Source organism: Engystomops pustulosus, chromosome 6 (genome assembly GCF_040894005.1).
Source record: "Engystomops pustulosus chromosome 6, aEngPut4.maternal, whole genome shotgun sequence".
NCBI classification, from domain to species: Eukaryota; Metazoa; Chordata; class Amphibia; order Anura; family Leptodactylidae; genus Engystomops; species Engystomops pustulosus.
The window spans coordinates 157,015,808-157,042,339 of NC_092416.1; the positions used below are offsets into that span (position 1 = coordinate 157,015,808).

General features: G+C 40.5%; 1 protein-coding gene across 3 annotated transcripts; it reads left to right on the forward strand.

The window, feature by feature from the left end:
- Positions 1 to 1,537: 1,537 nt before the first annotated feature.
- NCOA5 (nuclear receptor coactivator 5) lies at positions 1,538 to 26,081 on the forward strand. 3 transcript variants are annotated; one of them, XM_072111999.1, is made up of 10 exons: positions 1,538 to 1,738; positions 10,085 to 10,268; positions 10,857 to 10,964; positions 14,708 to 14,774; positions 15,639 to 16,133; positions 19,470 to 19,552; positions 21,480 to 21,606; positions 21,704 to 21,903; positions 24,681 to 24,998; positions 25,097 to 26,081. In XM_072111999.1, exons 2-10 carry the CDS (start codon positions 10,106 to 10,108, stop codon positions 25,738 to 25,740), a joined length of 2,205 nt encoding a protein of 734 aa, XP_071968100.1. In that variant the 5' UTR covers positions 1,538 to 1,738; positions 10,085 to 10,105; the 3' UTR covers positions 25,741 to 26,081. The 3 variants fall into 3 exon arrangements, with proteins under 3 accessions (XP_071968100.1, XP_071968101.1, XP_071968103.1); XM_072112000.1 differs by lacking the exon at positions 10,085 to 10,268; XM_072112002.1 differs by lacking the exons at positions 10,085 to 10,268; positions 10,857 to 10,964.
- The last annotated feature ends 451 nt before the right edge of the window (positions 26,082 to 26,532 follow it).

Here is a 26,532-nt window from a genome sequence, read left to right on the forward strand (position 1 = left end):
GTAGCTGTGGAGGCTACACTGGCAGCAGGGTGAGGTTTTGGCAGCTGCTATAAGATAATGGCCGATGTGTAAGGAGCACACACGTCTGAAATGACTTTCTGAACCTGTAGTCTCTAGAATGGACCCTTGTCTAGCCGTCTGCCGCTGACAAGGTAACCGTGGGTCACAGTTCTAGTGTTCCCAGATCTCTGAGTACAAGTCTGCAGCAGATTTAGTGGCTTCACTGTCTAACTGCCTTCACTAATGGGGGTAAGATGGTCACCGAACACACTGCGATCTCAACATGAGAGTTGCGCCATCTCAGGATGTTGACATGTAGTGAAACCAGGGCAGCATCAAGATGGCGTCAGCATCTGGAGGTGAGACAACTCTTTTAATGAGAACACAGTGTGAACAGCAGCCATCTTCCCTCCGTTAGTGGAAGGCATTGTGGCACGTTTTCAGACAGAGAATTTTCCTGCCACCGGATGCTGTCAGCTTGCTGCGTGTCATCAAAAATGTCTCTAGCCATCACTGGTCTAGATGGTGAACATATTAATGGGGCAGATTTATCAAGCAGTCTGAAAGTCAGAATATTTCCAGTTGCCCATGGCAACCAATCACAGCTCAGCTTTCATTTCACCAGTGTTCATGAATATTTTAAAGGGGAGCTGTGATTGGTTGCCATGGGCAATTGGAAATATTCTGACTTTGACTGCTTGATAAATCTGCCCCATTATGCTAATTATGCACGCCTCTCGCACCCCTCTCTCTCAGAGGGAGGCGAATTCACGTGATAGATGCCTCCCTCTCCCATGTTGGAGAGTGAGCTGATGTCATGCAGTTGGGCGTGCATAATTAGCAGCTCGGAGCGCCGGACGTCTTGTCCCGCGCTGCTAATTATAAGTCTGTTTTATATGTGATCCCGGTGTGAAGAAACTAGAGAAGACAAGTGCCGGGATGAAGATGAGGACCGGAGGTATTTTCAGTGTTTTTTAAAAAAAATGTCATACTGGTTGATTTCCTTTAACCACTATTTATAGCGCCTCTTAACAGATCAGAACCTAGATGGGGGACAATGTATCAAAACTATTTGGTTTTCTCAAAAATCGGTCAGCTTGGTCATAGAGGCACAGGTAGCAGTCACCGATCTCTCACCATAGGTACACATCCTATAATTACGCTATATTTTATACAAATTAGTGTGAGAAAAATAGGTTCAAATACTGATCTCTTGTCACCTTTCAACTTCAGATGGAGCTAAAAATCTGTGCTCCCTTTAGTTTTAACGCAGGATTTTACATATTTCCCCTGCATCACATCTGATTAGTCTAGACTAGTACAGCCTCGTTTTTTTGAATATGTCAAAGAAACGCACCAAAACCGCATGCCTTTTGTAAATTCGGTAGTTTTGCGCCGGCTCAAACTGAACCCAACTCCCCTGTGTAAATACACCTATGACCCATTACATATAACGTCGTTTCCCAGTCACAATTCTGTCAGAATCGGCCGCTATTATATTTTACGTCATCATCAGCCATTTACTGACTCGAAGACAAGATGGCGACGGAATGTGGAGCAGGTCGGTGACGTCACGGCTCCGGCGCGGCCAATCACAGCGCGCAGCTCCTGAGGCCGAGGAGATAGGCGTCATTGGTCGTAAAGCGAAGCGGCGTGCAGGGGAGGCCGAGACGTGAGGAGGCTTTGTGTTCACGAACGGTTACTCGTACCGAGGGAGGACGGACGAGCCTGGGACCAGGTGAGCGCCATGTTCTACGTGTAAGCCGCGGGTTCGTCACCATATAGTGTATGGCGTGTGGCGGTGTGTTATGGCGGGCACGCTGCGGTCCCGTGAAGGTGCTGGGGGATGTGTATCCTCGTCCTATATCTGAGGGATTCACAAAGTGCAGTCCGTCCCCTACTATCCATCACTAGACTGTGTGTGGCCGCTCCTGTGCAGTGTATAGTGTGTACAGGGCGGCTACATGTGGAGGCAGCACGTGTATGTCCTCCCCTGGTCATTAGGGGTACACATAGGGGGGGACATTTGTTTTATTTATTTTTTCTGGTGCTTACTTGATTCCCCTTTACCCACCCTCCCGACCCCCCCATATTTAAGGGTTTCTTTTTTGTTTTGTTTTTCTTGCTAAATTTGGTCAAATGTTGCAGAAGTGTCTCTAGTTACTGCAAAATGTCACTAAGAAGTCCCGAGATTACAAGTGCAAAGAAAACTAAAACAAGGGTCATATCATTCTTTCTGCACACGTACATAACATGACAATGCTATACAAGACCCAAACCTTGACGAAATGTCTACAAGTGATGAGTCGTTCGCGAATGAGCCGGCTCTCGCGCCTGAACGACGGGAGTCGGCTACTTTCAGACGATTTGAGTCGGCTCCTGATGTCCAATCACCCAAAAAACATTGGGTATCACAACGTCTGTAACAACCCGTACAATAAAATAAAATTGTCACTGAACCCATACGGTGAGCACCGTTAAAAACTCCAAAAAAAAAAAACTACACAAAAATTATGAAATCTTCACATATGACCTCATAAAAAGTGATAAAAAAGTAACATTTACCCCCGACATGATACCAAGACAAAGTACAGCTTGTACCACAAAAAATAAGCTCTAAAACGGCTCTGTAAACAAAAAATATAAATGTTCTGCCCGTTGTTACATGGTGATGCAAAAACAAGCAAATTTCTTACAAAATGAGTTGTATATTCTTCAAACCAAGTTAACCATAAAAGAGCCATGTAAATGGGGGATCACCATAATCGTGATGACCCATAGATTGAAGATAACACGTTATTTTTATGGTGCAATGAATGTCTGGGGAAAAAATCCCCCCCCCCCCCCCCCCATATGTCCGAATTGCAAAAAAATAAACATTTTATAGCCTGTACAATTTGACAATGTAGTTCTGCTCTGAATGGCGCCTCCTCTGGTTCTATGCCCGGCCGTGTGCCCATACAGTAGTTTACCAACACATATGGGGCATCCTCATACTTGGGAGAAATTGGGTATAAAACTTTGTGGAGTTTTTCGCCATTTAATACTTCGTGGCGGTTTAATTTTTGGCCAAAGTTAATACATTGGACGTATGTCTTCTGCATTGTGGTTGGTCTTTAAAATCTGCCTATGTCAACAACAAAGCTCCTGATCCCATCTGAATGCAGTGGGAAGTCAATCCTGCACCATGTCCCTCTGTTTCTTCTGTGTGGGATTTATAGTACAGTTTGGCTTTAACAGTCTCGTAGACAATAGACTGTAGCTGTAAAAATGGATTGGGAGCCACTGGATAGGATGTAGAGATGAAAAAAAAAAAAAGAAACTAAAGTATATTAAAGGTCCAAGAATTAATATTTATGTGTAAACATACTAGGAGCTTGTACTCTGCTCCTCCTCCATTCCCGTTGTCAGGTGCTACCTGTCACTGCTGTGCCTCTATTTGTATAAAGGGGCCTATACTTCAACTTGGCCTATAATACTTAAAGGACACCCGTCATCAGGTCTCTGCCACTAGTCCTGTCACTACTACCTGTTGGAGCAGCTCACAAGGATCCCATCCCAGCCTTTATCTAGTTATTTCATACATTAATCATTGTAAAATCATCTATTCTTTATTATGTAAATGAGGCCGGTCACATGGTCAGAGGCAGTGATGTTACCCCTCTCCCCCCCCTGCTCATGTCTGTGTAATGTATAGTAAAGCATTGCTAGTGTGTGCTGCATCTGCTGACATGCTGCATCCTGCTCTGCTATAACGTGCTCTGCTATAACATGGCTGCCTGGAGCTGTTGTATCTCTCCTATACACACACAGGCTGCAGGGGGCATGGCTGCTAGCACCAGGAAGCACATGGAGCAGCCATTACACCATTATACAGGCTGTCAGTCATGCACTGGGGGTGTGGCTGTGCCTCCCACTCATGAATAAGCCGGACAGCTTGAAATGCTAAACTGACTTCCATGTTGTGAGAAATGAATTAAAGTTGCTAGCTGTGAATTAAATAGAAATAAAACATAAAAACACCTATCACTCAGTATTCTAATACATTATAAAAGATGTGCCGGCATGAGCCACACATCATAAGTCTACCTCCTAGAACTGCTTAAAAAGAAGTCGTTTCCAGACTGTAGTGTGATGTATCATGACATAACAACCAATTTTATTCCAGATTGGGAAACTGGTGCAATTCTGCCATAATCACTAGTGTCTGAACCATAGCTAACAGTAGCATCACTCTCATAGCTACGTATATGGGACAGGTCCACTGAAATACATATGTAACAAACCAAACCATCCAGGCCAGTGTCATATGCCAAATTCAGAAGGACGCAAAGCTGCCATTGGCAGAGAAAATACCCATATCCGGACATATACTGTCCGGGTATGGGTATTTTCTCTGCCAATGGCAGCTTTGCGTCCTTCTGTGTAATAAACCCCCTGCCGCGACAATTGGTCCATTTTTTTGTAATATATGCCAAATTCAATACAAAGCACATAAAATCAAATTGGTATGCATTCAAAACGTGGCAGTGTGCCCCTCAAAGCCACTGTGACAATAACACAGTGTGTTCTCCTCATGAATGCCAAACAATATGGCTATATAACAATGTGGACAAAGTGCAGATAAAGTGCCAAAAAATGAGTCCGACTGCAAGTCAGCAATATCAAACTGGACAATATCATGAAATCAGTCTAAGCTAAATAAAGTATAAAAAATGTCACCAAATCACCATATATAATGAGGAGAAAGACGTCCCCACTAGTGTCTGAACATTTCCGCATGCAGCAGTGAATGGGGAAACAGTTAAATTCTAGACCCAACATGAGACGGATGAGCATTGGAAAAGATGGATTATACACTTAAATTATTTTTATTTCTCCATTGCTTGCATGATTTTTATTGTTGGCTTTTAAAGAAATTATCTTGTTTTTTGTAAAGAAATAAAATAATCTCTTTCAAATCTGTTTGCAAACAAGAAAAGTGCAGCGGTTTCATGAGTTCGGTGTTGGAGCCAGAGGTTTATATGGCTTGGTAAAATGAAGAGGCATTGATATGGACCAAGGGCCACCACAACTTATGTCCAATTGGGGTGTTGTTTGGGCTGTGGAAACTGTACATCTGTGGTACCTTAGTAAGGAAGGTAGCATTAGCAGAAGACCTTACTTTGCATGTGTACTACTCCATCATAGACTATGGCATCATCTGTCAATGTTTGTTTAAAAAAAAAAAAAAAAAGCTCCCAACGAGGCTATGATTATACACTTAGCTGCGTATTCAAAGCTGGGGACCGACTGGGAGTAACTCCCTAGAAACATGCATTACCTGCCATACAAAACCACACAGCTTGAGGTCTTTGGGAGCACATCAACAACCTGTCGGCTTAACTCTATTCTTAATTATTCCTATTAGCCAGATGGCACCTAACGTTTGTATTTGTGTGTAATTTTGGTTAGAGGTATGCACATTTGCATAGGGAATAATATTTATCATACAGGTGTGGTTTCATCATACAACTTACCCTGCCAATTGTGAATATTGTGACATGCTAATTGTCTGCCATGTTAACTCATGACACTGGGACAAGCCTTAAAGGGTTATTCCCACCAAGACAAGATTCTTCTATATACTCAGGATAACAAAATAACACATTCTCTAACTCGCTGTGAAAAAGAATACAGCATTTCAGATATAATTCCAACCTGTCTCTATCAGTCCTGGTGTACACAATTTTTGTTGCACCTGGATTTGACCATAAATCTTCTGACTATGGTCGGGCAGGACAGATTCTTATGGGTAGCTTCTCTTGTCTGCACACTGAAGCGCTTTCTGCCTCCTGCCCCTCACTCTACATTACGCGACCAGCTCAGACATAGGCACTTCCTGCCAGCAAGCGGCAGTGTGCAGAGACTTGCTCTACAAGCTACAGACAGATAAGGTCTTCAACTGAGGGAGGCATGCAGCAGAGCTGACTGTGTGTTATAGGTGAGTTATCAGAGTGTCTTTGTGTGTTGTATCCATCTCATGGATCTCATGATCTCTCATTTCTGATCTGTCTCATTGCTCTTTTTCTATGTGTAAGATACTAGTAGTATCTTCAGAAGCTAAATAAAAGTGTATATAAACCCTGTACCTAAGCACATTGTGAGTACACAGTATCTTGCGGCGCTAGAGGGATCATAAAGTGTCTTCTTAGAGAGTACCCGTCCACACTGTAGAATTTTACACTGACCAGCCTATAAAACTGAGTAAGATTAGTAAGGTGTTAAAAATGATCTTAATTTGTAAACATCACTAGGGGATTTATACCTTAGCACTGTGGGCTCCCGTGCTTAAAGAGGGCCTGTAATCCCCCCCCCCCCCCCAGCTATTTTCTATTTATGCCATTTTAAAACAAAATTATGTTGAGAAAGTTGGTTTTAATCGATCCGACCTCTTACCAAATGCCGCTGCAGTCGTCCTTTTTCGTTAGGGGGCCGGCTGACACTCCCCTCTCCACGCCCCTGTCGGCTTGGACCTATAAGAATAGCGGACAGCAGCGCATATATTGCACAATCGGTGCCTGCTCTCTTCGATGTGGCTGCACTGACATCGCCGGCCGCGCCCAACTGACAACAGCCGTGCTCTGCTTATTCAAGCGTCGGCCGATTGTTATATACATTTAGCTGGTACTGTGAATAAGCAGGGCGCGGCTACTGTCAGTTCGGCATGGCCGGCCACCATGTGCTGCCATCTTTTTGAAGCCGGCGGCAATGTGTGGGTGTTACCGGTAAGTCTTTGCTGCGATATGCAGCAAAGACTTACCGGCTATGGAGAGGGCTCAGCCCGTGAGCCCTCTCCGTTCACCCGCAGCCGACCTGTAACGTGCTATTACGCCACGGGTCGTGAAAGGGTTAAATGCCGTGGTCAGGTTTAAATGGCTGCAGGGAGTTTCCCCGCTCGGATACCCACCCCGACTCCTTTTCATTGGGTACCGATGGTTGCTATGGCAACTTCAGGGTCTGAGCCAAGACCCCATGGCTGTCCATAGTAAATGCTTGTAAGGTCCTGTTACATGCGGGACCCTACTGGTACAGTGTCACAGGCTGACAGTGCTAATACCTTGCAATACATCAGTATGACAGGGTATTATAACGAACAAGCAATCACGCAGAAAAATTTTGAAGTTTTGGAATTGCAATATGATGAATACACGTTGAATACACTTATTTCCTGGGGCATATGGTGAACAGCCCAAAACAAAAAGTTAATACATACCGTAGTACCACTGAAAAATGCATTTCATCCCGCAAATAAAGTAAATTTGTAAATCTTGAAAATACTGAAATCCAATGTTCGGTTTGTAAGCCGCGTGACCTCAAAATAAATTATCCAGACATTTGAAAAATTCTGAAAATGTAAAGCAGACATATGGGAAATGTTATTCAGCAACTTATTGAGGTGGTAAATCTATCTGCCTGAACACTCGATGATTTTGAATTTCAAAAATGGCAAATAAAAAAAAATAAAAAAAATAATCGTTTTTTCTTTTTGTAAATAAACGCAAAACTTATCAGCCAAAATTAACCACTAAAATGAAGGGCACCATGTGAGGAAAAAACATTCTCTGAATCGCTTTGATAAGTAACAGTGTTCAAAAGTTATAACCATATAAAGTGACAAGTCAGAATCCAAAAAATGGGGCTGAGCCTTAAGCTGTAAACTGGCTTCGTCCTTAAGCAGTTAAATTATAACATTTAACATCCGGGGTGCTTTTAAACTGCTCTCTCATCAGGAATAGTAGCATTTTACACATCTGAAAAACATTCTAAGATATTTGGCCAACTTCATTCGGCGATATTCTTTCACTTTGTGTGACCATCCTTTTTTGGTCCAGTAAGTAACACTTTAGGAACCATATTCTTTGAAGCCTTTTCAACCACCTAATAGCAGTTTTGGTAAATATGGCTGACACACCGGATAGTTTACCAACCTAAACTTGTTTATGTGCAAATGCAATTTCAGGCAGATCACTTAAAAATACATCCATTAAATTCAAATAGTTAACCCTTTAACGACCTGGCCCTTTTTTTTTTTTCCATTCTATTTTTTTTATATATATTTTTCACTCCCCACCTTCAAAAATCCCACTTTTTTTATTTTTACACGTGAAGAGCTCTGTGATGGCTTGTTTTCTGCATAACAAATTGCACTTCATAGTGATGGTATTGAATATTCCATGCCGTGTACTGGGGAGTGGGGGAAAAAAATTCCAAAGGCAGTGAAAATGGCGAAAAAAACGCATTTGCGTCGTTTTCTTGTGGGCTTCGATTTTACGACTTTCACTGTGCGCCCCAAATAACATGCCTACTTTATTTTTTGGTTTCATACGATAACGGGGATACCAGTTTTGTATAGGTTTTATGTTTTCATAAATTTACAAAATATTTTGTTTTGTCTGGCGCTTTTTTCATACTTTGGTGTAGGAGCTGTGGGTGATGTGTTTTTTTTTTTTGACACTTTTGATGATGTTTTCAATGCTACCGTTTTTAGGACTGTAAGATCTTTTCATCACTTTTTATAGAATTTTTCAATATTCAAAATCGCAAAAAAAGGTGCCATTTTCGACTTTGGGCGCTATTCTCCATTATGGGGTTAAACGCAGTGAAAAACTGTTATTATATTTTAATAGGTCGGGCATTTTCGGATGCGGCGATCCCTAATGTGTTTATGATTTTTACTGTATATTTATATCAGTTTTAGAGAAAGGGGGGTGATTTTGGAATTTTTTTTTTTTAATTAACTTTTATTTTTACTATTTTTCAGACTCCCTAGGGTACTTTAACCCTAGGTTGCCTGATCAATCCTATCATATACTGCCATATTACAGTATGACAGTATATGGGGATTTTCCTCCTCATTCATTACAAGACCTGAGGCTGTCATGGCAATCCATCGCCGCTCCTCGATGACGTCACAGGGAACAACCATATTCCCCAAGATTGAAGCTGCCGGCAAGGATTGCAATATGCAGCAAATACTTACTGGCTACGGAGAGGGCTCAGCCCGTGAGCCCTCTTCATGTACACACGGTAATGGGTTATGGAAATTAACCCAAAAATTAAGTGGAAGGTAATAAACCCAATTACAGGCAGTCCCTGACTTGCGGACAATACGACTTACTTACGACTTCTGGTTAGAAACTGATATCTCTGCCCATTGTGACCTGTGGTGGTACTCTTTGGATGCCAGTGATTTTACAACTTTTTAACTCCAGGCTGCAATGTAAAAATTTTGTCTGTAACACAGAGTTATTGTTAATCTTTGTTTCCATGATGACCCTAAAAAATCTTTTAGTCTGGAATATATAAAATATACATGTTTTTTGATTTGCATACAAATTTAATTAAATATAAACCTGCGTAGCCCTGGGACTGACTGAACGCGTTAACCAATATGCCCAAATAAAGAGAGAAATTTTACTTTTCGCCATAAGAAATAATCAGTCTGGATCATATTTGAAAAACAAGAAATCTGGAAAAAGCATTTTCTTTCACATCCAAAATACAACCTTTTACACATACAATATGAAGTACTTTTTTAACGGACACCTACTTGAGAGACTCTTCTTGGTTTTCACCTTCTCCATTTTGCAGTCAGAGTAATTCAGGTCGTAGCCTATATTCACCCAAAAACCAGCAAACCTTTAGTACGATATCGGTCTTATTTGGATGTACATATGGAGGGATTTATTTGCAGGAGCGATGTCGCCAGTGTGCTGGGTTTTGCCTGCTGGTGCTGGACTTTCTGGCTTGTCGTCTTTTGAAAACTCTCTAAAAGTGTCCCTGGATAATTTGTGTAAACTTGTATAATAAATTAGTATTTTCCTGAAACCATTTTTGTTTCGCTGCTTTTCATTTTTAGTTTTGTCTTTTGTAATATCCACTTCAGAGACCACTAAGCTTCTATATCAAATTTCTTAAAACTTAGAATCGGGTAAAAAAAAAAATTGGGGAAAACAGTTCTGTATTTTACCACTATACTGTGAAAATTATGGCGAAAGCCTATTTTAAAACTGTTTGCCTGGCCATTTTCTCTCTTGCGAAGTTCCGTTTGGATTTGTCAAATATGTCTCGCCGAAAGAACAAGAGCTCTAGTCCTGCCAGGAACCGAACGGACAGCGATGATCCCAAAGATTTAGACAGAAGAATTTTTGTTGGCAATTTACCTACAGAAACTATGAGCCGGGAAGATATGAAAGACCTGTTTTCCAAATACGGAAAAATCAGTGGTTAGTATTGCTTTTACAAAATGTACTTCTGGCATTATTGCAACTTTGTGGGTGACTTTTAATGTCAAATCATTTCAAAAGGGTTTTTCAGGCAAAATGGGAACACCCACATGAGGTATAAAAAAAAAAAAAAAAAATGGCACAGCTCCTATGCCTGATATAGGCCTGATGTGTTACTTCTGCTTCCGGTCCTACCCAAACCAGAAGTAGGCCAAGCAATTTGTACCACCAGTGGGTATTCAGGTTAGCTTGGAAACTCCTATCACCAGCTGGTGACACTGCAGTACACGATACCAAGTGTCTAGCAATATGTAAAATTCTTTTGTTTGCTTGTTTTAATATAAGAAATCTACAAGTTCATTGCTATGAAAGATAGCGGGACTGGTTTTGATGGTTCTACTTTTTTTTTATGTTTTTTTTGTTCTTTTTTCAATATACATTAAAATTGAATATGGCTTCCAACTTTGCCAAAACCTCTTGGGTTTGCTTGTCATTTATAACATTCCTGTGCATTTATATTTTTTGAGTGCACCTCAATGATTTGGAGTGGACCATTTCTTTTTACGGTAACGATTATCCATTTTCCAGCACTTACCATGTTTCGGCACTATGGATTTGTGCAGTTTGAACGCAAAGAAGATGCCGATGCAGCTGTGGAGGGTGAAAGAGGACGCATGTATAAAGAAAAAAGATTAGGTAAGGCAAACTAGAAAGTCTTGCCTGTACTTTTCCAAGATTTTTTTGAATTTTTTTTTATTTTTGAAACCTAAACATTACATTTACAAATCATTAACTGTACATGCTGACTATAGAAGATTCTAAAATAATCTGTTACATATGTTATCCAAAACCCCCATGACTTGAGTACTGGGTGACGAGGAGGAGTTGTGACTGATGGACTTAACAACGGCACCATATTATGCTATTTTGGTAGATAAGAGATAGGACTTGGTAGGTTTCCTGTCAGATTTAATCTGACAGGCATAATAGTCTAGAATTTAAAAATGTTTTAATCGGGAATCAAATAAAATCCACAAAATAAACATAACAATCCCTTGTACAGCTCCTCTCATGCGGTAATAGACGTTTATAGACTACATTTAATAAAGTCCTACAAGAACAAATCACTTTTTGTAGTACTGTTGTATTTGTACTTATTTACACAAGACCTATTACCTTTTACAATGAAAACCAAAAACAAAGTACCAGATATTTGTAGTAAACTTTATCCACCCCCACCACCTTCCCCCTTTCTTCCTTTAAAGAAATATTTTTTATCAGGGCATTGAATGTAACATCTAATAATGATCTTTAAAAAAAAAAAAATCTCAACATCAATGTAAGGTGTGGCTTTTCTTTTTTCCAAGTTTGTATTGCCTCTTGGCACCCTCGGAGCAGAACATCATAGGCATATGGGTACTAGATTATGGTTGCAATCCATATTGTCGGACAATCCCCATACAACTGGGGATTTTTGTCTACGTTGTATAGTGTACCACTGTTTGCAGTGCTCTCTTGGGTTATTTGTACATAATCAAATTAAGATTCATACCAAACTGTACTGTGTAGGCACTTAGTTCACCTCTACTTCAAATCAAACTAGAAAAGTTGGCTACTTGGAAATCCTGAAAGATTATCGGGTCTGGTAATAAGCTACCTGGCTTAAACCAGAGTAAATTTTAGTTTGGCTTTAAAGCCATTTGCAACATGCCATCCCAAGAATATGCATTTACTGGAGGAAATTACCAGGAGTTATATTAGAAGCTTGGGTCTTGCTGTGCTTTGCATCAGTTCTCTACTAAGCACTAAAGACTTGAATAATTCTGTCTGACCTAGTCTGAATGTGGCGGCATGTGTAGAATATGCAGAAACTGATGATGTCGAGCGGTCATAGCCAATTTATGGAAAAATTAAATGTTGTACTCCAACTTTTGTTGGACTATATGGTTTGACTTTTGTAGGCTCCATACCTATAAATAAGTAATTTGAAAAATGTTTGATCCTTCATGAGACAGTATTTCAAAATGTTTGGATATTTATCCGTTCTTGCAGTTCAATTACCCCAATACATGGTGAATGTCTTCCCTGGGGCCAAGGGGGATCATCGAACAGCATTGCGTGGTGTTCTAAAATGAGAATTGTTCTTGGGTGGTTTGCTGAGAATGACCAACGCTTCCAGCTCCTTCTCCTAGACTTCAACCCAAAATCATATTTGGCACCATCTTGTTTGACATTTTAGGCAACCCATTGGCAACTGTTCATCACACCGTAATATGCATGGCTCCAGATACCTCTTGCAACCATCCAGGATCTTAGTTTTGTTACTCCCATGGTTCCTGCCTGTCATGCATTCCATCAAAGAAAGTAATTGTACATGTTGGCCGATCGTCAGAACAATGTGACGTGTGTTGTAGTTATTGCAATAAAAATGGCCCAAACTAAACGGCTGAAAGTTTGCTATAAAGGAACCGGTTGCACTTTATGGACTGGTGGTTTAGTGTCCCATATTGGCTTATATGAGCTCTGTCCGTGACTGACTAAAAAAAAAAACCCTTTATACTGAACTCAGTCCAAAGCCCCCAGCACCTGCATGCTGCTGCAAAGAAGCCACAGTACACCACAGCTTCCCTGTGGCATGGCGCTTGTGGGATGATGCAGTGGTGCTATGCCAGCTTCATTCAAGCATCAGGAAAGAAGGCGCCAATGCTGAACTCCAGATGCGAGTCCACTGCAACTTATTGGACTTGAATCTAGGCAAGTATAAACATTTTGTTTTTTTTTCTTTATATTGCACCTATGGGCTCGTGGTGCCCCAAATCAATGTAAGGTGCTCCCTTTCATTACCTAATTTGTGAGTGGAGTGATGTAGCTTCTCCAAAACGGTATACTACTTTCGTCAAAATTGCACCAAAATTTTTAGTGCCAATACATTTTTAGCATGTTTTAAACATCATTATTGACGTAGCACCTCCTAAACATCATACTGACTGTTTGTATGTTAGAGATGCAGGGTCTACACTGTTTTCTCTTTAGCAGTAAGAATTGTATGTATGTAGGGTCAACGTCCTTTATACTGTGCAGCACTTTGAAAATTGTAAAAAATCTATTACCGTTCCTGCCTTTAGAACATGTTTCATAGGATAGTTTTGGGGGTGGGAAACTAAGTTAATTTGTGAAAAGATAAAATTCAATGCAGATGTTTAAGTACATATGTAGTCATTTTTTGACTGTAAATCAATCTTTAAAATTGACAATAAAAGTAAAAACTTTTGTGTGTTGCTAATCCTTTGCCACTCATGTCGATGTTTTTTTCAACACCTGTTGCACACACAGCACAGTTATGGGGTTTTAGGTAAAGTTTGGCACAAAAAAAGATGGGTACGATGAGTATCCCATTTTCCCTTTTGCAAAATTTTCCATACAAAAAGATTTTGATTCACCAATATGAAAAATGTTGTGTAGTACACATCAAATAACAGTTATGTGTAAGGGGAAGGGGATCTCTGGCATGAAATTTTAAAGATCTCATCACCTTGGCGGCTCCTGCAGGTTCTGTGTACTACTCTGCTTTATCGCTTTTACATTGCATTTTTATTTATTTTGGATAGACGGTAAAAGAGAAAACTTAGACCTGATTGCTACCACAAAAAAAGACCCACTATAAAACTGGAAATTTTTTTTTTTTTTAGGCTCAAATTATTTTCATTTTACATAAAACAATATGAAATTGCTGGAATATTTGGACAGTTACAGGTAAAACATGCATTGTGGCATACATTTCATAGTGTGAGCTATTAATTCAGTCTCAGAGGTTCTGCATTCTTGGTGTCGTAGCCTTATAGCTATGTGAAACTGGAGCATTAGTACATTTTAAGTGCAACTGAAGTAAAGAGAGGTTTCCTTCACCCTCGTCGCCATTGCATTTGATTTTGCTCTCCGGTCATGGACCAGGAGCAGAGGATGTAAAATGCCCTTTGTTTGCTGCTCCCCAGCACAGTATTTACCTAGATTAAATCAGATTAAATTTTGTCACCGACCACACTGGAACAATATCTTGTAAACCTTTGAAAGTTTACAGCTCGCCAGCAAACGTTTATGGGATCAGAGCTTATAAAAATGCCATTTGGAATACACTGCTTACTACAAAATAAATTGATACTAACGCGCAAACCAAGACTTTTCTTCCCTCAAGCATTGTGTACAGCGTATAACAAATCGGTGTCAGTCTGAAGACACATCTTGCCGTTATATCTTGTGTTTTGATTGTTATGGCTTTTTTTCTCGTTTTTTCTGTAGTACTTTAGGTTCTTACATGAACTCCAAATAAATGTCCATGTGTTGAATTCCGCCATCGTGGTAGTTTGTTTATTTCTAGGATTGTGTTGGTTATTGTGCCTTCTGCCAAATTATTGAACAGATGGGTTAATTGTGCTTTTCAGATATTAACAAGGCAGCGGATAGAAGAAATATGTTTAAGCCTCCAGCCAAGCCCAGCCCAGCACGAAGGTAAAGTACTTGAGGGCAACTTGGTCTTCTATTGGTTGGAATTCCTGGATCAATCTTCAGCATCATTTTTGTGGTTACCTAGCTGGACGTCATCGTATAACACACCAGCCATTTGTCGATATCTTTTTGCGTTCAATGGGTTTAACCCATGGCATAAGTCTTTACATCAGAAAGGATCATTTAAAAACTTAATGTGGCCGCCATCCAGCCACCCCACCCCCCTCAAAAAAAAAACAAAAACAAAACCTTCCATTTCGGATCATACTAAAATGTGTCTGTTTTCTTTCCTCATCGCATGTTAAAATCCAAATTTTTGTTCCTCCACGAAATGTTTTAACTAACTAAAAAAAACTGTGAAACGATGCAAAACGTAAAGAATTGAAAATTTACCTCATAAATTACATAAGATGCATTGTTTCGATGAGCAATGTATCTTCTCAGAAGTTCCCTACTGGCTGGATCAATAAAATGTTCATCTTTTACGCTCCAACACAGCATCTCGAAACAGAATCGAATGGCGGGCAAAAGATTTAATACTAGGGTAGTATAAAAAAAAAATAGTTAAAAATTGTTTCATAGGCGCATGCGTCCAAAAAAAAATAAAAAATTGTGAAGACGCTTATACGATCAAATCATGTCTTGCTGTTTTTAACGGACAACAAATAAAACAAGGTTTAAGCAGATATTGCAATGGTCTCCTTTCATGTCCAAAATCTAGCGGTCACGTTATCCCAACTTATAATTTTTCTTTTCTACTGGTTTGAAGGGAAATAAAGATCCTTACAGCTTAACCCCTTTGTCTCCTTTTTTTACTTTATTGCATTTTCCTGATATGAAACTAATGGCTTGTTTTTGGCGCTTCAGAGATGTTTATGGATATGGTGAAAGCCAGGAGCCAAGGCGAGACCGCTCTCCTCTTCGCTCCAGCCCTAGGAGAGACGGTAGAGAGCCAAGAGAGAGAGAATCGCGAACCCTTCGTGATGGTCGGGAACCAAGGGATGCTAGAGACCCCAAAGATTTCAGAGATTCTCGTGATGGAGATTTAAGGGATGGGCATGGCTCAAGGGATCTCAGAGATGCGAGAGATACGCGAGATGTTCGTGACCCTAGAGATGCACGTGATCCGCGAGATGTTCGAGACCATAGAGATGCACGTGATCCACGAGATGTTCGAGACCATAGAGATGCACGTGACCCTAGAGATTCGCGTGATGCCCGTGAGCCTAGAGATTATAGAGATCCTCGTGATGCAAAAGATCTAAGGGATGCAAGAGACCTTCGTCTTCGTGAGCCTCGTGATGCAAGAGATGTTCGCGATCCTCCCCAGGACCGTTATAGAGATGCCCGGGACACAAGGAGGTATTGGCCTTTTTAATTTTTTGTCATGTGTGTGCATTGAAATGTGTTTAAAGGAAATCTGCCAGGAAAATCCATCATGATAAAACGGGGACCCTTACTCATAGATCCAGGCACAGTGACACTGGTTATATGTCTGCCTTTACAGAGGACCTGTCACCCTGAAAAAGCCCCCCACCAAATGTGCCCACCCCATAATCCTTTCCCTAGCCCCTTTCTATATCTGTAATTTTTTTTTTATTTTGGAAAGTTTCTTTTAACAGATCCAACCTCTTACCTAATAAGAGTTCGGATCCTCGTGTCCCCTGAGCTAGAAGTCGGCCTTATTCATAAGGGGGCCGGCTGATGCACACCCCTCCACACCCTGTCAGCAGGGACCTGTAGGAGAAATCGGCAGCATCGCGTATATTGTGTAATCGCTGCCGGCGATATATATGCGATGCTGTCGGCTTCTCCTACAGGTCCCCGCTGACAGGGTGTGGAGGGTGTGTGTCAGCTGGCCCGCTTATGAATAGGAAAGACTTCTAGCTCATGGGATACGAGGATCCAACCTCTTATTTGGTAAGAGGTCGGTTCTGTTAAAAGAAACTTTCCAAGCATAAATTTAAAAAAAAATTCGGATATAGAAAGGGACTAGGGAAAGGATTATGTGGGCACATTTGGTGGGGGGCTTTTTCAGGTTAACAAGTCCTCTTTAAAATCAAGTTTTATAATTTAAGCTAATGAACCATGATGGTACTAGAGCCCTTCCTTGCTGTGGCTTTACAGGCTGTTACACAGTACAGGAGCAAGTCTTGCTATGAATATGAAATATAATATTATCACTGTCAGTTTTTCATGCTTTATTTAAATGGTAGATTTCCTTTAAAGTGTAACCGTCATTCTGAGCAAAAAATAAAATACATAATTCTACTCCAGGTGTCCCTGGGAATCTTTCCTCAAAGTATTTTGCCTCTCGGTCCTCATTTAGTACCTTTTTTGGCCCATGGCAACCACGGTTTCCGGCTCTCAAAAAAACTCCAGCAAGATGGAGGGCGGTACCTGCCTCCTGTCACCTCATGACAAGTGCACGCTGCTGACCAATGACATCATATCTATCTATGTACCTACCTATGTAAAACTTCAGCACAGCACATGAGGGGAGGGACAGCTTGCAGACTTGGAGAGTCTCTCCTGCCACTTCCTGCTGTGTAGTGTGAGGTGATGGGGGAGGAGGGCTGCAGTTTCTGTCTGTGTGGATTATTTGTTTATACACAAGTGAAGGGAAGGGAGAGATAAGTGTAGTTGTGTGGTTATTACATTAGTGAGTGCTTCTCCCTGCACATGACTACTTTAGCAGTGGGGTAACAGCTGAGAGCAGGGAGGGGAATGGGGGCGTGCCTCTATCTCCGTAGTCTCTGCTCCTTTCTGAAGACGGAATGTCCCTAGTAACATCTGAGCAGTCACTGACATCTAGGGGGAAGTCTGCGGAATACTAGAGGAAAGAGCAAGATTCGGGTAACTAATCCAATTGCAAAACTGCTTAAAATTACCTGCCCTACAATATATCAAAAGTGTTTTGAAATGACGGTTACACTTTAAGTGTCAAGATGGTGTCCCATGTTAGACCCTTACACACCAGTCAGTGGTGGCTGGAAGCTCCCGCAACTGAACGAAGAGTGTCTGTTCTATTCGGGTTGTCAGAACACGCTGCGAGACTGATGAAATGTGAACGCATCACACTCTCCTAGTGTGTAAGGGGCCTAACATTTCAGGTTTTTCTCCTTTTAAGCAAAGTATGTCAATAGTCCATTGTATGTGCATTAGGAATGACTCTTTTACTGTGCATTATAAAACGTAGCCTCTAATTTTTCAGTAGCCTTCTGTAGCTTCTGTCTGTAATATGTAATTGTGTCATAGCTGAGGGATAGATATCTAGCTGCTTTGACTAAGTGCACCCCTCACTGTGCATAGTGTCTGTAAATAGCATTTAGACTCTGCAGTGACACTTTCTCTTTCTCTAGATCATCTTTGAGATGTTTCTACATCTTGATTTGGAGTCTACATATTGTAAATTGTTGTTAAACATGTTTTGGAAAAACTCCTTTCAGTCTACATAAAGTTTCACATAAGGAAATCTCCGATATCTGGCAAACAGTTCAAATTTAAGACCGTAGTGGCCTGTATAAACACATCCATGAATACATTGATGCCTTTTCTCTACATAGGAATAACCATTTACTTAATGTCACATCTTATCTCCTCCCTGTACAATGACCTCCATATAGATGACACTGAGCCATCATTACATCACTACTGACAATAGATGATGTCACAGCTTATCTCCTCCCCCTCCCTGTACAATGGCCTCTATATAGATGACACTGACCCATCATTACATCACTACTGACAATATATGATGTCACAGCTTATCTCCTCCCCCTCCCTGTACAATGACCTCTATATAGATGACACTGACCCATCATTACATCACTACTGACAATAGATGATGTCACAGCTTATCTCCTCCTCCTCCCTGTACAATGACCTCCATATAGATAACACTGACCCATCATTACATCACTACTGACAATAGATGTCACAGCTTATCTCCTCCTCCCTGTACAATGACCTCCATATAGATAACACTGACCCATCATTACATCACTACTGACAATAGATGTCACAGCTTATCTCCTCCCCTCCCTGTACAATGACCTCTATATAGATAACACTGACCCCTCATTACATCACTACTGACAATAGATGTCACAGCTTATCTCCTCCCCCTCCCTGTACAATGACCTCCATATAGATAACACTGACCCATCATTACATCACTACTGACAATAGATGTCACAGCTTATCTCCTCCTCCTCCCTTAACAATGACCTCTATATAGATAACACTGACCCACCGTTACATCACTACTGACAATAGATGATGTCACAGCTTATCTCCTCCTCCCTGTACAATGACCTCCATATAGATAACACTGACCCATCATTACATCACTACTGACAATAGATGTCACAGCTTATCTCCTCCTCCTCCCTGTACAATGACCTCCATATAGATAACACTGACCCATCATTACATCACTACTGACAATAGATGATGTCACAGCTTATCTCCTCCTCCTCCCTGTACAATGACCTCCATATAGATAACACTGACCCATCATTACATCACTACTGACAATAGATGATGTCACAGCTTATCTATTGTCTCTGCATCGGTCAGAGATTAAGTAAAAAAAACGTAATGTTGCTTCATATGGCATTTAAAAAAAAATGGTTGTATACAGACAGTGACGATGTAAATCTTTTAACCCTTTCCTTGTTGGTTTTTGTTTTTCAGAGTTGATGAACCATTTGATTATCAAAGAAAGCGGGAGGAATATTATGATCGTTACAGAGATTCTGCAGATAGACCCTCAGAAGGTGGGTAATTTGCATTATATATAGAAGTAGAAACCAGCAGTGTAATTACTTGAGGAAAGTTCTCAGAAGCACAATTGTAATTAAAAAAAATGGCATGTGCAAGCTACCAGAGCAAGGTAAAGAGGTCCTCCAAAATATGTACAAGGAAAAAAAGGGAGTACTCCCAATGCAGGTATATATAAGGTGCAAAAGTGGTGTCTTTATTCCATCGTGATAAGTGACAACGTTTCATCTCGGTATGAGGGTTAAGTTGGGACGATACAACCTTGGTTACCTATCCGGCTCGGCGGCTTGCCTTTTGCATCACCTGGAACCACCATAAGGTGCTCCAGTACCGCATCCAGTTGCTGATCTGCAGCACACAAGTTGATGTAGTCAGCAAAGATGCCGTGTTCTGTGAGACCGGCTTCCAGCTCCTCAAACTCCTCCGCTTTGTATGCCTTGGCTGCCAAGGACAGGCCAGTCACCTCTTCCAGCAAAGTCTTGCTGATGGAGTCAGATGGGGCTTTACCTCTATTTTCCCTTCCTTTGCATTGGGCGTGTAGAGGCTCATACCAAGCCAAAACGTCACCATTTATCACAGTGAAGACTGCATGCATAATTATCAGCATCTCGGTGAAGATGCCGTCATGACATGTATGTATGTGTATATATAACTTAATTTACTACCATTCAAGTGGCAGACTTCCTTTTAAGGGAACCTGTTACCAGGGACCTCATTTTCACTAAAAACTATTAGAAGTTAGCACTTTCCCCAATGCAATCCATAGAAAGGGGCAGATAATAACTCCTTGCACAGCTCTGTTAAATAAAAAAAAAATAAAAAATAAGCTCTTCTTCTTTTGGAATACGGTGATACAATTAAAAAAAAAAAATCCAAATTATATGACGAAATAAACTAGTGACCTTTGTAATGTGGAAAGTTTGAAACGTCACACAAATGGAAAACTGCTTCAATGGGAAAGAGTGCAATTTACTAAGGGAATAGGTGTCAGATCTCGTATTGGAATCCTAGAAATCCTCCTAATCAGGATTTTTTGTGAATAAAAAACAGTTAATGCAGGTCTGTAAGTTTCCTGATTGCTTAGGGGACGGGGGGTGGGCTCATGGTGGTCTGTCACTTTTTCCCCTAATATGCAAATATGTTTTTCCGGATGAGAGCATGAAATCATTGCCTCTGTACCTTTGTAAGGCAGCTCCCTTAAAATCAAGCTGGACTTTCAAGACTCCTAATGACATGATAAAGGTTTAAAGCCAAACCAGTATATCTATTCCAGAAGGAACAGACTCCCAAATGTAGACAGAGCGGTTTCAAAGTCTCTGCATCTTGTCAGTACAGCGTAGGGAACTGGTTTAGCTGACGAGGTCTGAAAGTAAGAGATCTCTTTATGGATGCTTTGTCAATTAAGGCTGCCTTGCAGGTTTGTGTAGACTTGCAGTCATTGACGCTCCAAACATTCTAAATGTTTTTCCGGATGGGATAGGGAAAACATTGCCTCTTTTGGCTACCTTGTAAGGCAGCCCCCTTAACATCAAGCCTAACTTTCAAGAACACTGTACTGACGAGATGCAAAGACACGGCTGTCTAGAGTTGGGACTCTGTTCCTTCTGAAATGCAAATACTGGTTTAGGTTTAATCCCTCATCATGTCCTTAGGCTTACTGAAAATCATGCTTGATATTAAGGTGCATTTACAAGGTAGCAAAAGAGGCATGGTTTTCCTTATGCCATCCTGGAAAATATATTTGCATATTTTCTAGACTCCTAAAGCGGTGGCACTTTAATGGCTGTAGGACGGCCTTAATGGTCTCCCGAGTCTCTACCTTTCCATTCTCTGGGGCAATGTAGAAATGTTTGATAGACACTTTGGGTTAGAGTTGATGTAATACTATGATGCAAGTATATAGCTTTTGGGTTATATTCATAGATCGATACAAGCGTGAAGAGAGGCGCCGAGAAGACTTATACAGGCAATATTTTGACGATATTCAAAGAAAATTGGATGAGGATCGTCCCGTGGACTGTTCTGTTGTCGTTGCAAACAAGCAGTCAAAGTAAGAAAAACTTGTAAAATGTCATGTTGATAAAATTGATATTATCAAAACCTGTCGCACAGAATTATTTACAAACCATATGTTTTTAATTTTTCAGGGAATATGCAGAGTCGGTGGGAAGGAAGGTCCGTGACCTGGGCATGTTGGTGGATTTAATATTTTTAAATACAGAGGTGTCTTTATCTCAAGTCTTAGAAGATGTGACTAGAGGGGGCACACCTTTTGCTATTGTGATATCACAGCAGCACCAGACTCATCGCTCGTGCACGGTTAATATTTTGTTTGGGACACCTCAAGGTAAGTATTTCAGTTTTTAGTTTGGTTTTATTGATTTGCATTCAGAATGTGAAACTGGGCATTTTATTACCATGTCAGAAACTAGAGTAATAGCCAATCTTCGTCATGTTATGGTTTTGTTGTGATGACCATACAGCCGTATTGGATAAATTGTCAGTATCAGGGCAGTTTCACATTTGCCAAGTTTACACCATGAGCCGTGCAGGGCACTGCTTCATGGGCAGGGAACTCTCTTCTCGGGATGGAACACCCCATATGGAAATTTCTCAGAAAAAAAGTTAAAAATGCTGCAAGTCAGTGTTCCACAATATCCACTTTTTATCTTGAACATGTAGCTTGAAGCAAAACTCCAAAAGTTGCTTGTAAAACAAGTTGCTGGATTCACGCTTTGTGTCACATTGATCAATTGTAGAAGAATCTTGGAAAGTTGTTTTGTAAATGGACGATCAACAAAAGTTAAAATGGTTTTCCACTTTCAGCAAATAATTGATATGGTTTGTGTAAGGAAAAGTTATACAATTTTCCTGTATACTTTCTGTATCAATACCTCATGGTTTTCTAGATCTCTGCTTGCAATTGTAAAGGTTCTATGTTTACTTCCAGTGGATAGAAACCTGAGTCATCGGAGCCGTATTATACTAACAGCCCGTGACATCAAATGGCCATGGTCCATTTGCAGTCCATTTCAGTCCATTTTCAGTAAACATAGGAGACTTCTATAGAAGAACCACAAGCAGAGATCTAGAAAACCCAGATTGGATAGGTGTATTGAAGTGGTTTAGCTGAGTGAGAGGCTTATGACTAGGGTTGGGAAGCAACAGTTCTACTTACAGAGACTTTGCCAATTAAGAGACTTGGTCATTACAGCAATCTTACAAGGGAGCCATAAAGAGGCATTGATATCCTTATCCCATCCTGGGAAACACATTGACATCCCAATGATAACTTCTTCCGGTCAGATAACATTAAATGGGTAAACTCAAGTTTAGAAGTTGTACATAGGATAGGGGATAACAAGGTGCTGGGGTGGATTCCAGCAATCACAAGGACAGAACCCTCAGCAATCCAGGGTGCTGGATTCCTGTTATCACTAATGGCGAAGCATTGGGCTGTGTATTTGCCCTGCACGAGGTAGCAGAGTGCTGTCCATGGAGCCACATGGTGCATGCTCATCCTACAATTCTAGAATCTCCAGGATCGCCGTTCTTGTGGGTCCGATTGTTGGGACCAATTACCTTTTTTATACCCTATGTGGATAGAGGATAACTTCTAAACGTGCAACAACCCCCTTAACTGGTTAAGGACCAGGCACTTTCCTGTTTTTTCACATCCATTTTTCACTCCCCACCTTCAAAAATCTATAACTTTTATTTTTACATGTAAAGAGCTGTGTGACGGCTTGTTTTCTGCGTAACAAATTGCACTTCATAGTGATGGTATTAAATATTCCATGCCATGTACTTGGAAGCGGGGGAAAAAAATTCCAAATGCAGTGAAAATGGTGAAAAAACGCATTTGCGCCATTTTCTTGTGGGCTTGGATATTACGTCTTTCACTGAGCACCCCAAATGACATGTCTACTTTATTCTTTGAGTCGGTACGATTAAGGGGATACCAAATTTGTATAGGTTTTATAATGTTTTCATACATTTACAAAAAATAAAATCTCCTGTACATAAATTATTTTTTTGATTTTGCCAACTTTTGGCACTAATAACTTTTTATGCTTTGGTGTACAGAGCTGTGGGTGGTGTCATTTTTTGCGAAATTTGATAATATTTTCAATGATATTATTTTTAGGACTGTACGACCTTTTGATCACTTTTTATAGATTTTTTTTTTTTTATATATTTTTCAAAATTGCAAAAAGTGCCATTTTCGAATTTGGGCGCTATTTTCCGTTACGGGGTGAATAAATTATAAGCTGAGAGTAGGACTTGTCTACAATCAATCCGTTTGTGAATTTCTCTCATATTCCAATTAACATTATGACATTGTGGCTTTGGCTGCCATATTCTCTCGAGTACAGCATAAGGCCCAATTCGGACCTGCATTTCAACGTACATTACTACCTTCTGTCACTAAAGCTATGGACCATGAACTTTGAGTAGCTTCCATTGCACCACACCTGTTACTTGAGAATGAAAAAAAAAATAGCTCTGCAAAAATGCTACTGCCAGCACAGACCATGGATATTAGCCGTCGGTGTTTGCTGCAGCAACTCCTGGTATATATGAAAAGGGGTTAGCCCGTGAAGTGAGCCCTCTGCATACATCCTTAACTGAATGGTAACATACAGTTGTTGTGCTGGTAGAAACATTTGGTTTTTGAAGCTGCAAAACCCAGTGTATATTTTCTTTGATCCGAAAAGCCAAAAAGAAATGATTTCCTGTTGAAATTTAACAATAAACTTTTGATTGGTTGACCAGTGACAGACTTGGAAAGAAGACATGGCCAAGTTTTAAATTTTTTTTAAAAAAATAAAAATTTGTCACTAGTCTTCTATCGTGTTTGGCCAATAAGGATAATAATCTGAGTTGGGCACATTTAGGCTTTACTTTTCTTCTTTACATAAGTAGTTTTTAGCTTTTTAGGTTTTATCACATGATGTTGTCCAGACTTTTCTGAATGTCATTTGGAGTTGGGAAGGAATTTTTTACTGTGGGCTAATTGGCATCAACCTTGTAGGGTTTGCCTTCTTCTGTATCGTCACTCTAGGATTTATAGGTTGGACTTGGACTGCCATCTTTCAACCTTATCTGCTTTCGTTGTTACAGAGCATCGGAACATGCCACTTGCAGACGCCATGGTTCTCATAGCCAGAAGCTTTGAACGATATAAGGTCGAGAAGCGAGAAAAGGAACGGGAAGACATTGCAAGACAAGCTGCCAAGCTGTCCACAGATGCCATTTTAAGGGAGCGGGCGATCACCTTGGATGAAGGAATAAGGGCTCCTCCACCCCCTGCAATAATGGCCCTGCTTAATTTGCTTGCAGATAATAGATACGTCACTCCCGATGAAATAGATAAAGTTATACTTTATTTACGAGATCGAAGGGAAAGAATTCTGGCTGTGTCTGGAGACACATTGACATGTGAGTTGTCATTACCCTCATCTATTAAATATTGTCTCTTTTCATTTACGAAGATTTTATTTAATAATATTTAACCTGCTTGTGTCTGTTTTCCGTAGCACAACTTTCAAGGCCGTTGGGAGGCAATTCTGGACCTTCTCTTGAGGGTTCTTCAACCCTTGCAAGCAGCCAAACCGTCCCGATGGCACCACAGTTGGCTTCCAGTGCTCCACCAACTCAGGCACAAAACAACCAAGAGCTGCAGTTAAAAATTCTCAGTCTGTTCAATAATTCAGCTTCTACTTCTTCTACTTCCAGTGTCAATCCACCCAGTTCAGGAGTAACAAATGCCCAAGGTCAAAGTTATGGAAATGTGGCCCCTGCACAGCGATCAGTGGCTCAAATGGACATTCCATCTCTTGGGCCATCCTCACAGAGGCCTCAATCCATAGTCAACCAACATCCTGGCTCTGTGACACAAAGCGAAGCTTCAAGGAGTGTTGCATCAAGATCTGTGCAACCTCCACAAATGCAGAATTTTTATGGCCACGTTCGTCCTCAAACGGGTGGTAATGTACCGAACCAGCGACCAGGTGCATCTGCAGGCATAAACTTTGACAACCCTAGTGTGCAGAAGGCTCTGGACTCCTTGATCCAGAGTGGGCCTGCGCTTTCACACTTGGTGAGCCAGACAGCAGGTCAAGGAATTCGCAGTGGGCCTCAGCAACCATCTTCAATGGGTTCTTACCCCCGCCACTACTAATGTACCTGCTAGATCATATGTTGTCTATTATTAGGGGTGTCCTACTAAGAATAAAAACAGTTGTACATTTTCTTCATATTTTCTGTTCTGTTTTAATATGAGAACTGTTGATAAATGAACACCTTATGGTGCAGCAGATAGCAGAGTTGCCGATTTTTGTTTGTAATTTTTTTTTTTTCAACTTCAGAAGTTTTTCTGTATTTCCACTTCCTGTTAGCCACCAATAATTTTGCATTGGTCAGTTGGTTTTGTGAAAAGTCCCTTGCATTGCCACGTATGTTATTACATGAGATTGTATCTTGTAAAAAAAAAAACTTTTTAAGTAAAACTTCTAAAAACAAGTTTTCTTTTCAACTCCTCCTTTCATTTATGTTTTGGAATTTATTGTATTTGTTTACACTGTTTTTGGTTTTACATAGCTTTTACAAGTTGTTGGTTAAATCTTTTCAATAGCAGTTTTAACACCAGATCCAAAGGGTGTAATAAAATTAGGTTTATTGCATTTTGTGCTGACAAGTCTCAAAACAAAAGAAAAAATTAAATCGGCACATTTAAAGCTTTATGAGTAAGTAAGATAGCATTCAACCACAAAGAGAACCACACCGTAAAGAACTACACAAAACATCATACTGTTCCTATAGGATACATAAACGAAAGCAGCCGGTCTATAGCAGTGATTCATTTGGTTTGGAACAGTAATATCTGTACACTGATTTCAATCCATACTTAGAAACAAACAAGAAATTAAAGCATTATTTTTTAAAGTTACTAACCATCTAGGGGAGAAGCACA